The sequence below is a fragment of the Vicia villosa genome, unplaced genomic scaffold, assembly GCF_029867415.1.
Source record: "Vicia villosa cultivar HV-30 ecotype Madison, WI unplaced genomic scaffold, Vvil1.0 ctg.000666F_1_1, whole genome shotgun sequence".
Lineage (NCBI taxonomy): Eukaryota > Viridiplantae > Streptophyta > Magnoliopsida > Fabales > Fabaceae > Vicia > Vicia villosa.
Window position 1 is genome coordinate 198,342 of NW_026705297.1, and position 12,791 is coordinate 211,132.

Below are 12,791 nucleotides of genomic sequence, written 5' to 3' on the forward strand. Positions count from 1 at the left end.
TAAATTACATGTGATTCCATTAGATTGTTATGACAGTGCATGTTGGTAACTTTAATTGAACATTTAAAATAATTTTGGAATAATGGATTAAGTAGGTATATATTAAAGGTAATTTTGGAATAATGGATTAAGTAGGTATATATTAAAGGTAAGGTCATTGTTACATGTTTGATAGATATAACAATTGTTATAACTCTATGGCCGGAGCCCCCACCCCATAATATATGAAACATTTTTAAATAAATTATTTATGTAATAGAATTTCGATGTATAATATATATAGTATTATATCTTGGTTGTAGATGATTTAAAAGTTAGTGGGGTCATGAGCCCACACTTCAATGGGAATAGATCCACACTTCAATGTTATATTGTATATCATCTAAACTTGTCCATATGATAGATATTTACTTCAAGGTCAATGTTATATTGTATGTAAGCTAAACTTGATTGTGGTTTATCTATTTCAACTCCTTCAATGACCATGTCATCAATTTTATGTTCTTCTTCACTAATGTTGCCAAATTAGACTTAAGTATAATGGCAAGAATAATAATAAAGTGAAGCAAGTCAATTGTTGTATTATGAGCTCCAATATCAGCAACCACTGAGCTTCAATATTCTAAACCATATCAGCTCCAATATTAAAAAAAATAATAATAAACAACAATGGTAGTGAAAAAGCTATCAAGTCTAATGCTGATGCTTTGTGGGCTAGAATTCAAGAGGAAAATGCAAAAAATGAAAAGTTGTTACGAGATCGTATTCAACATATTACAGGTTTGATTCCAGTCCATATTAGCTCTAATATTCTAAACCATTTATATGAGTAAGAAATAAATCAAAACAAATTGTCTAACTTAGTGGTAGAACTTCTCTCTCTTTTAAAAGAGGTGTGGCATTTAAAATAAGAAAATTTTCTAAACTTATAATAATAAATAAAATGCCAAAGTAACATTTAAAATAATTTTAAAAAATAAAAAAGACACATCAACATTTTTAGAATTTTGAAACTTTGAGTGTGTCATTTCCTGTCAAGATTTAAAACGACGGAATCTTCATTTGACAATATTAGTTTTAAAAAAAAATTAAAAGATAAACAAAAAATGACCTATATAACAGGGACAAAAATCTATTACCCTTATTCTATTTCTTTTTACATTAGCCTTATCCAATGTCACCACTATTGATAAATTCACCTTCAAAAATCATGCAATTAGATACCAAATACTACTACAAAGATTCTAAAAAACGCTATAAAATTCTAATATGACAGATTTTTGTCATCACGACCCCAAATTTAAATTGTTATTATCCTCAAGGAACATGCTTGAAAAATGAAAAATTATAGTAAAGTAACATTCCTATTCAACCAATGAAAATCATAAATATCCAACTCAAATGTTACTTTTATTCTCAACTTTAATTCAGACAAGTTTAAAGAATTGTTTTTAATTTTTGTGTTGTACTCAACTTTTTTCTCTTTCTCATGCTTTCGCTCAAGCGAATATTATTCCGCAAAGGAACCTGAATTGATCAGTGATCAGAGGATATGGATTGGAATGGTGGATTTGAACTTCCTATGCAGTGGGAGAGGGGATGATCTACAAAATTAGCACTTCAACGCTCAAGTCAGTATGAGAGTAAGATGAATAGATTTCAAATTGTACCTAGAAATTGTGTGCTTCACTCTTATATAGTAGGATTGTTATAAAAATTTGTTGATATTTAGGTGTGGAATGCAAGGATGCGTCTAATGTATCTTGGATTTAGATTACATGTGCACTAGAACACAATAGCATACCTGATTCACGAGTGACTCGATGAATTAGTGTGTTCGTTGGGCTGTAGCTATTGGTCCTTTAGGTCATATTAGAAATTCCCCCCCCCCCCCCCCCAATAACAGTTATTGCTTATGCTCTGGAGGGTGAGGGCTATGATGTATTTGTTTTCTTCTGCCTATTGTATCCTAACTTGAGTGGGAAGTCAATATGTAACGTCATTGTCATGGGAAACTTTTGCCTTAAATGTGTCACATACTTTAGATGTCTTTTCAGATAATTTATCATGATAACATTTGAGGAATTAGAATACTTGTGAAATATAGATTGTTACTGTGCCCATTTCCTTTCTTTTATAAAGCCACTACAAATTTTTTTTGAAAAAGTTATATGGTTTCTTTGTTCTTTTTATTGACTGGGCCTATAGATGGCCCCCGTCGGACAGGGCTGAGTTCAATACTACTACAAAGAAGTGGCCCAAAAAGTCGTAGCCGTTGGGGAGCTTCTCTCCCATGTACCCCTCTAAGGACACGTGGCCAACTGCCCTCCAAAAGAGCCGGTCTTCCAACACTCGAGGATCTCGGGGCAGTTGACGTAGTACGTGGATCACTCGCTGGTCTTCCCTACCCACGTAGGATCCTGGCAATCTTCTATTTTAGGTCGGAGAATCTAGCCCATAATAGAGATGTTGGTCTAGCGTTGGGGGCACTATAAATACCCTCTTCACAAGAGGGTCAGATATTCTGATTCACACTCGCTGAAACTTAAGTGTTACACACCACTAAAAAATTATTCTGATCCCGGTAAGATCAGACATCAGTGGTCTTAAAAGGGATATACTTGAAGTGGGTCCTTCTTTTAGTTGCTCTTGAGTGCTCGTCCTATTAGTGATGTGTTACGCTTCACTCAGGTTTGAGTCCAAAAAAAAAAAAGCTTCACTCATATTCACACTTTGTATTGGATTATCAAACTTGAATGTAAAATTTGACTAATCACGACATGAATATGACATCGTAACCTCACAAAGAAATTCAACCACATAAGATGGTCCACCTTACGCACATCTTCATTATTGCTCTTTAAAGATAATAAAGACGTAATAAGAAGTTGCATTTAAAAAGTAAAGATATTTTATTTTCCCTTCAAAAACAAAAAAGTATGATCATTTTGTCATTTGAAAATGGACAAAATCATCCTCAATCAATCACTGTTTTCTTTAATAATTTTTCAAAACAAATCCATCATTTTCAGATATTTTAAAATATCAAAACACTGTTTTTATTGTTTCTTAAAAATATATTCATTTTTATATTGTCTTTCATTGTCTCTTCAACAAAATTGTTTACATAACACTTTCATTTCTTTGTTAGTAATTTACAATGAAAAAAAATAGAAAATGAACATTGAAAATGTAAATAAAATATTTTGAACTTTGAAGTAACATGAACATAAGAATCATATAAATTCCACATAATCAAACTATATAAACAAATTCATAAACTAACATGTATGAATCCAGTTTAAGACAATGCAATCCTTGGAGACCAATTGATTTATACATCTATGTTTCCATTTCCTGTGGCTTTGGTTGAGTGAATTGAGCTATAACATAAATAACTTGATGACTATAATGTTTAAAAAAAGACGCGAAAATTCACTTTACAGAAATATACACAAAGTTGTAAAGGCGAACTCGTGCTATTAGTATTTGAGATATAACTTCACTTGCTTCAACAAGTCTTTCGACAGTCACGGAACTGTCTGCAACGGGAGAAGAGTCTCTTGAGTACTTTGGATGAACCGAGCAAGCTCTGTTGGTGCAACCACTAATTTTAACCACTTTTGTAGCTCTTCACCCTCGACTTTCTCCTTTTCTGAAAAACAAACACCGTAAGAACATTGTCGATAAGCTAAAATGAAGCCGAAATGTAGCAAGACTAATTATTACCTTCCAAATAAGCACCAAGACCTTCCAAGACAGTGGGATTTGCTCGGATAATAGAAAGTGCAACAGCGAGTGCAGACTTCAGTAATGTTTGCACCTCCCTTTGAACAAGATCAACGAGGTGTCCCTGTTATGTACAAACAAAGATCAGCATACTTAAAACATTGAGTATGAAGAAGAAAAAAAAGGTTAAAAAACTGCAGCACCTGATCCCTTCCCCAAGGAACTCCACCCCCAGATTCATCCATTCCACCACTAGAAAGAGTGGATATTGACATAGGGCCTATGGACTGATTAAGACCATATTCAGCTATAGCCTTGTATGCCATATCAGTTGCTCTTCGTATGTCATCAACTGCACCAGTTGAAACTCGACCAGAATAAACAACTTCTTCAGCCGCACGTCCTCCAAGAAGGGTCACCAGACGACCATGCAACTCGTCAATGAATAGCAAATATCTATCCTCATGTGATGGAGGAATATAAGTAAAACCCAAAGCCCCTCCTGACCTTGGCAATATACTTAGTTTCTGACAACACACCATACAGTTTATTAAAAATGAATTTGAAACAACCAAGTAGTAGCTGAATGCGCATATCTGCAATAACAGTAGCATCTTTGAAGTATGAATAATAGAGAATCTTCAATGAGTTTACCTCAACACGTGGTTGTCCAGGAAGAAGCTTTGCAACTGCAGTACCAACTACAGCATGGCCGGCCTCATGTCGTGCAACAACGGCTTTCTCACTTCCTTGCAACTTGGCAGTCTTCTTCTCTATGCCCTAAAAAAAGTAACTTGGTTTATATTCACGACAACTTAACGGAAAACTAATATTTTAGTTTATCAGGTTTTGCCTGGTAGAAAATCTTTTGAATCTACATCTACATGCGTAAACGACCAGATGCATAAAGAAAGATTCAAGAGTAACAATAGACCAATTTGAGTTAGTTATATACCACCGTGAGTATGACTTACAGCTATTGATCTTTCTACCGCATGAATGAAATCAATTTTCCCTACTACAGCTTTACTTTGTCTTCCAGCTAGCAAAGCGGCCTCATTTACTAGGTTTGCAAGATCTGCACTGTAACAATGTAACATGTTTCAAATCAAACTCCAATCTCTATTTATTCAAAGAAGAAAAAGTGGAGTACGAGAATGAGACAATTTTTTAAATAAAAAAACACAGCTCAATTACCCAGTGAAACCAGTTGTCATAGCAGCTATGTCACCAAGAGCAACATCTTTGGCTAAAGGAAGTTCTTTTTTGGAAACATGAACTTTCAGGATGGATTCTCTTCCAATCCTATCAGGTGCTTCCACCTAAGAAGGATTTTGGGAAGTTTGTTATAGATATGCAGAACAATGAATTCTTAGTTCAATATCAGTAATTCGGGATTCTATACATATATAAAGGGATACCAAATTTTCCTTTTTTTCTTATTTAAAATTTCATCCTTCTTTACCCAATTAATTAACTTTTTTTTATTATTCACGTAAATTTTGTAACTTCAATCTTTTTTATCTAGAAAAGCCAATATATGATACAGACCATAACTACACGATCAAATCTTCCTGGACGGCGAAGAGCGGGGTCCAAGACATCTGACCTATTAGTAGCTCCAATTACTATCACTCCAGAATTGCTTTCAAATCCATCCATCTCCTGCAATGTAACTTTAAATTACTAGCCACTCTGGGATATTAGCGTTTTTTCTCAATTTTTTAATTAAGTTTTTACATTTGAGAGAAATGATAAATGGCAAAGGAATACTAACAGTGAGCAACTGGTTCAAGGTTTGCTCTCGTTCATCATTGCTGACCATGCGAAATTTACCATCACGACTTTTAGCTACAGCATCTATCTGTATACCAAAATAAACTCTGATCATCCCATGCAGTATTGTCAGAATCATAAGTCAGGAATCGGGATGTAGGATTCCCATGCAACAAGAGAATACATTTTTATACCTCGTCGATAAATATTATTGATGGAGCTTCCCTTTTTGCCTTTTCAAAGAGATCTCTTACACGAGAAGCACCCATTCCAACATACAACTCTACAAACTCACTAGCAGAACAACTTATAAATGGCACATCAGCTTCCGCAGCCACAGCCTTTGCTAGTAGAGTCTTGCCTGTCCCAGGAACGCCCACCTGTAAGATTAATCAACGTATGTTACAATCTACCTCTCACCCCCCAGAAAAATATTAAAAATCATCAAATTACATGATACACTAGGGTCTGTTTGGGTAAACAGCTTAATTTAAGCACTTAAAGCATAAGCTCAAAGCATACAAGTCTTTATGTATAAACTATTTTTATAAAAAGATATAATAAAGCCAAGTGGTTCACATATGCTATACGCTGTATTCGTAAGTTATCCTAAAGTTTGTGGAAATTAGTTGAAAACAACTTATGGATAATGGACATGTTATGTCATAAGTTGTTTTCACAAGCTCCCTCAAACAGTCTTAAAAGTGTTTATGCTAGTAAATAATCCCAACTAAGTCACAACTCAAACAAGTCGTAGCTCAAACATACAGATAATACATAAGCATAAACAGTTTGAGGATTTATTCCTACTAGAACTACCTCTGACGTACACATAGATTAGTCGAACAAAATATCGTTCCAGTTTATTTCAACTTAAAATTACTTAAATATGATAATGATTATAACACAGTAGGCAATTCTGCTGAATGTCAAATGCAGATTAAACTGTTCAAATTTCACAAATTTTGATCCCTTCCTCGGGAGTTATCCACAACTCACCAATAAAACACCACGAGGAGGACGAGCACCGAGTCGTGTGTACTTGTCTGGATTTCGAAGAAATTCCTGACAAGTGAAAATCAGCATAATCAAAATTAGATTTCTGTACCACCAGAAGATTCAAAATGAAAATAAAAAAGCCTTTAAAACACCCTGCAGATTGTAAGCTGAAAATGATGAGAGAACGGCGTACCACTATCTCTTCTAACTCCTCTTTAGCCTCATCCACACCAGCAATATCAGCAAACGTGACTGTTTCACCTCGTTCAGATGACTTTCTACGGGAACTGCCTGATTTGCGATTCCGAATCTGGCCAGCAGTGTGCTGCAAACAGCATATAATTCAGAAAAATGTGTTGTTTTTAAAACTGAAGGAAACATAAATTGAATGGGAAGGCCAATAAATCAAAAAGGAGTAAGAATGCAAACTCACCTGAGAAAAGTTTACAGGTAATTGTTGGAAAAGCCCTGCTAACACAGCAACATAAAACACGGCTGTCTGCAAAATACCATAACAACCATAAGAAGGTGAATATTATGAAACTGTGACACATTTAACTAAATTATTTGTACAGATCAAGAATTGATATCTCTTTCACATTAATAATATAGTATTAGATAGAGCGCGCGTAACTTGTTGTTCCTAGCTACAACATGGCATATTAACTCATTTCAAAAGGTTCTTTGTTTCTGCCTGGTGTATGCATACTCACTTCATCAAGCCTATATAAAGCTTAGCTTCTTTTATACAAAACTATGTTATTAAACTCGGGCGTTCTGGCCATTATCTCGGCGCGGAACAGCAAAACCAAGAAAACAGTGTCAGACAGTGCTGTTCCGTCATAGATGGGTGACTTTGGATTTTGAACAACGCCGCTCTAAGGTGGATGCTCCGGCCGCGTCAGCCGTATATGATATTATCCTTAAATTTTTAAGGATAGTAAGGTTATATTATTGAATTTTATTGGCATTTGCAAGTATGTTTGTTTGCTTTTATTTCTGAATATGAAAACTTCATAAATTTTGATTAATTATTTTAGTTTTTAACAACTATGTGTTATTTGTATTAACTGTATTAGTGTCCACGTCATTAAAATATCGGCGGCTCCACTCCCCGCTCCCGATCCATTCCATTTTTGGAGATGGCTGCGCCGCCCCGCTATCGGAGATTGATACAAACAAAAAGAGTCCAAGTTTTAAATAATTTATAGATTCAACCGGGGTATTATCATAGTCGTTAGTTAGCATCTTACAATACGTGCAAATTGCATCTCGACTCAACACTAAATTGCACCAAATCGGTATGAATCTATGGTGTGTATCTATTTGGACATGAATCTCATCTTGAATCCTAGTTCACTGTGATGGATCTCGATTCATTGTTATGAATCACTATCTAATTCTAAACTTAGTGTAACCAGCTAATTTTTTCCAACATTGTATAAGCAACCACTTTTCTTTTGCCACTTGCTATATAACTTGAATATTGCATTATTTTGAAGTTCATATATGATATATCAACTTATAATTTTGTTATGTCGATTGTCTTTTACTTAAAATGACCTTTTTAATCGGATTATTCATTCCCAAAAGTGGAATAGTGAGGTGCGGGATGACCGCTATACTTGATATTTTTTGCACAAATTACATATAATAATTATAAACATATATTTAATGAAAAATTAAACAAATATCTCAACTCAAAAAATATTCATAAATCAAAGCTCACATGACTCTTGAAGTATGACCCTTGAAGTATGATTCTTAAAACATTGTAAATTTAAGGATAATTTCGGTTTTTTAGAGAGGAAAAGGATAGCTGGCCAAAAACATCTTCGGGCCAGGAACCGATCTGCTCCGTTATCCTGCTATTTACCTCACTATAGTGTTCTGCACCACTAAGGCTCTTCCCATAGCGGTCGGCCTCCGCTCCGCCCCGCTATAGCGGGATAGCACCACTATTGGCCACTACTGACTACTCTCTTTCTAGCATGACCCTCCTCACACACACCCTAAGTAAATTCAACCTAGGTATTAACTTATATCTAAACTTTCCAATACAACAATAACAAATAATGTCAATCATCTACTTCATAAGAATTCAAACACAGATTAATTCAATCAACTTCAGAACTTGCATACCAGTGCATAGTTAAAGAATCCATTCGAACGCTTATCCGGAGATCCAAACTCCACCTCATTCTCCAGCATCTTTTCATAAGGAGTTCTAATATCACTTGGCCTTGTTGTAGTAAAAACAATCCTCTTAGTTGGTGCAACACCCTTCACCAAAGACTCTGATTCATGCAACCCATTATCACCTCCCAAAACTTCACCATCATCAACCTTTCCAACACCACTCTTCAACCTAAACATAACATGAACCCCATCAACCACCACTTTCCTCACCTGATTACCATTAACCCTACTCAAAAACTCACTATAAGGCACACTCTCATATTTTATTGGAGCCTTAGGCTCCGACCCGGGAAACGTAACCCCGGGCCGGAGCAAGCTCGTCACGTAAAACATCATCCCAAATTTTAAAAGCAAAACAGCAATTTCCTGCGCTTGAACTATTGGTTCCCACCGAAACTCCGGCCGCCGCCAACCATTCTTCTGTTTCTCCCTCCTCTTATCCGAACCGGGGCTCTCCGAATCAGCATCCTCAACAACCAGACCCTCCCCGGTTTTCTCATCTCCAGAACCTGACCCGGTTGCTGAATCTGAATCACTTGTAGAACGACAAACCCATCGTGAGTTCTGTGAAGCTAAGCATTGAAAGCGACACAGAGAAGGGAAAACCCTAAAATTTACGCGGGAAAATTGTAATTTTTGGTGATGTGAATTTAGGTAAAATTTGGGTTTTTTATGGGTTAAAGGATATCGATAATGAAGGCGATACTCTAAAGGTAACATTCGAAGAGAGATAGGTTGAAATTGAAGCTAAAAATTGAAACTTGTGAAGTGTGTTGTTTTGGGTTGCAGAGTAACAATGGTGGATGGGGAAGAAGAGAGAGATGAAGATTCGACGGAGAATCAGAGCCGTTGAATTATTAAGGGACTTGGAAAATTTTCAACCCTAATTTATTCAGATTTTTATTTTTATAAAAAAAAAATGCTTTTTTATATATCCAATACTTTTTATTGTGATTTTCTGTGTAGTCGTCATATTGGAAATAGGATTTACATTGTTTTACAACTTAGCTTAAGAGCGTGTTGAAAATTGATTTTGAAATAATTGGAGGTTTTTTTTTTTTTTTAATTCTAAAGTACAATTGATTTTTGTAATTGATTTATAATTTGTAATTGTGGAGTTTAATAGTATGTTTGTATTGGTTTTTGAAAATATCGAAAACAATTTTAAAGGAGTAGAAATAGAATAGATTATGAAGTGATTATGGGGTGTTTGGTTATTCTAAAAAGAATTGATTCTGTTTTTAAAATTGATTATATTTGAAACTAAAATTTATAGTTTCTGAGTTTAAATTTTTACACTAAAATTTATTGTCAACCCACTTTTACTTAAATGTATTCAAATATAAATCAACTATGTTAAACTCAATTCTATTGAAATCAATTTTACCAAATTCTATTCTAACAAAATCAATTAGTAGTGCGTGCGTGCGTGTGTGTGGGTTTCGGTTTGGTTTGGATCGATTTTGAAAAAGCAATCTGGAATCCGATCTGAACCGAGCGGTTTTCACAAAATGACATCCAAACGCATCTAATAAATTTCGGTTTTTTGCGGTTTTTGGTTTTTTGGGATCGGTTTGCGGCTTTTATTTGGATTGGTTTGGATTTGACACCCCTAAAATCAATTATATTCACCCTCAATTCAAGCACACTTTTACATTGAAATTTACGATTCAACTTAATTTTGCATTAAGTTATACAGATATAAATTGCTTTACATTCAACTCACTTTTAATCATAATCAATTTTATAGAATCGATTTATTCAAATTCAATTTTTTTCACCGTAAAACCAAACATACGTTAAACTGATTTCATATAAATAAGTTTAAGATGGATTCTATTATAAATTTTCATATTTTAAGAATTAATATTATATATATATATATATATATATATATATATATCGTTCACGAATCAGAAATATAAAGTTGAGTAGAGGTTATGCTGGCTGTAAAGCTAGCACTTCAACGCTGACTGTAAAGTTAACACTTCAACGTTGGCTGTAAAGTTGAGCAGAATGATAATGAAAATGCATTTAAAACTTATTACTTTAATCTGGCACATACTCTATATATAGAGAGAAAATAATAAACTAGTTATTTGTTCGTCGACTTTTGTGGATGATCGTTGGATGTGCTTTACAGCTGAGGTCTTTTGGAATCATCAAAGTAACTGCCTCCTCTGATTAGGAAGATTCTTTGAAGGACTTCAGCCTTGGTAAGATTGCAAACTGAATTAACATGGTCTCTAGGGCCTTTCAAGTCGGGCCAAAATAGTTGTCTCCCAAGCCCTTACCGGGATGTAAGTAGGTGGGGCTTATCATTTATTACCTCAGATGTCCACCATCTCTTGGTCATCTTGGGATGGATGAATGGGAACCGGTTTTAGTCCCTTAATGAACCATATCAGTTTTAGTCCCTTAATGAACCATGCATTTAATGCACCATAATTCCAACGTCTTTTAATAGATATCATCACGACGGTTCTTGGGAACCCAAACTCTTGAGCATTACGTGTGAAAGACTTAGACGTGTTTGGTGAAGTCTTTTTGCCTCCCAGAACATAGATTTCTTCCAAAGGGGCAAGTATCATTCCGATTCTTCTTTTTCCACTTTGATAGTGTCATTGCTTTCTCCTTTATGTATTTTATTTCCCGTAACTGCAAAATTAATGCATTATGAGCAAACAATCGCAGAAAAGTATTAATAGGTCTAAAAAATAATATTTCATCTTTTGGATGGATCCTATTTATTCCTCCGGTGCTTCTATTTTCACCTAACGGAGTGGCTTTGATGGTGTTTTTACAAAGGTTGGTACACCTTCTTATTGAGGAATTATAATCCCTTCCGAGGACGAAATTGTAACACCCTTCTAAATCCCGCGGCAATTAAACAATTAAATCAGAGTTACATGCACAAGGGCGTCACAATTAATAATAAAATAAAACAACATCTGTCATAGTCATGCATTCACTGAAGGAAAACGTCTTAACATAACTCATAAATCAAATAACTCATGTTTACACAGCGGAATAATCATCGACTAGCATCACATCATTAATGCTTCCAATCCTCAAAATAAATTAAACAAAACAGAGTTAATGTCATAAACTTAAAAACAGCGTTCCCCAGTGTTACACCTATCAGAGCATGACCCGACGCTAACCGACACATTGACTCATGAGCTAATCCTCACCAAGTCGAAGCCGCTATCCTCAATCTGAAAAATATAGTGTAAGGGGGAGTCTCATTCGCAATTAACAAATATTATTGCATTATAAATAACAGTACATTAACAGTTATATTATTCACCCAACTCATCTATATCCAGATCGTCCATCAACATACATACACATATCATCACAATAATATAAGAGTATACATATAGTCATGTTATCAAATCCAGGCAAATGAATGCAACTGACTCTATGCATGTGGTACCAACCATCATCAATGGGAATCACCCACCGACCGATCTATCATCATCCAGATACGGCCCTGCCAGCACAAATTCCACACAATGGGAATTCTGCCATTCACTGAATCCTCTCATCATCTAGGATTCAGCCCTCTTCAATGCTTATGAATGCATGCAAACATATATATATAACATACTTTCATCATTTCCACTCTATGAGTAGCATCATCTATACTCATTTCATCATCATCATCATCATTACTAAGCATGTTCATATATACATTGACATCATTCAATACAATCAATCATCAGTAAACCACAGAATCACATCACAAGGTTTACACAGTCTCAAACAGCACACAAAACAGGTCTACAGATCGAAAGTTACACATCATTGAACTTTCCAGAAAATTCACAAAACAGAATTTTACACATGCAACGACCATACGCGTATCATATAGCCTATACGCATCCATACGCGTATCACCATGCCTCATACGCGTATCATACGCATTTCATCAGAATCCAGAATGGCCTAAAACCAACCCATACGCGTATCAGCCTTGCCATACTCGTATCACCAGGACCAATTTCCTCTTTAAAAATTTCCATACGCGTATGAGCATCCTCATACGCTCCCTATACGCAAATCATCAGTACAGGGTATTTGGG

At 35.1% G+C, this 12,791-nt stretch overlaps 1 protein-coding gene across 1 annotated transcript; it reads right to left on the minus strand.

The window, feature by feature from the left end:
* Positions 1-3,241: 3,241 nt before the first annotated feature.
* LOC131630270 (ATP-dependent zinc metalloprotease FTSH 9, chloroplastic-like) lies at positions 3,242-9,580 on the minus strand. Its single transcript, XM_058901062.1, has 13 exons — positions 8,647-9,580; positions 6,938-7,003; positions 6,698-6,829; positions 6,505-6,570; positions 5,700-5,885; positions 5,507-5,593; positions 5,281-5,394; positions 4,927-5,051; positions 4,704-4,812; positions 4,384-4,509; positions 3,933-4,256; positions 3,730-3,853; positions 3,242-3,655 (listed from the first exon to the last, which is right to left on the minus strand). Exons 1-13 carry the CDS (start codon positions 9,421-9,423, stop codon positions 3,531-3,533), a joined length of 2,361 nt encoding a protein of 786 aa, XP_058757045.1. The 5' UTR covers positions 9,424-9,580; the 3' UTR covers positions 3,242-3,530.
* Positions 9,581-12,791: the final 3,211 nt, after the last annotated feature.

Excerpts from the sequence above, each read along its gene's own strand:
- LOC131630270 (XM_058901062.1), bottom strand. The coding sequence starts at position 9,423 with ATGTTACCTTTAGAGTATCGCCTTCATTATCGATATCCTTTAACCCAT. Across the intron at positions 4,813-4,926 it reads ATGACAACTGGTTTCACTGG|TGCAGATCTTGCAAACCTAG; the intron begins GTAATTGAGCTG and ends ACATTGTTACAG. Across the intron at positions 3,854-3,932 it reads TTCCTTGGGGAAGGGATCAG|GGACACCTCGTTGATCTTGT; the intron begins GTGCTGCAGTTT and ends TGTACATAACAG.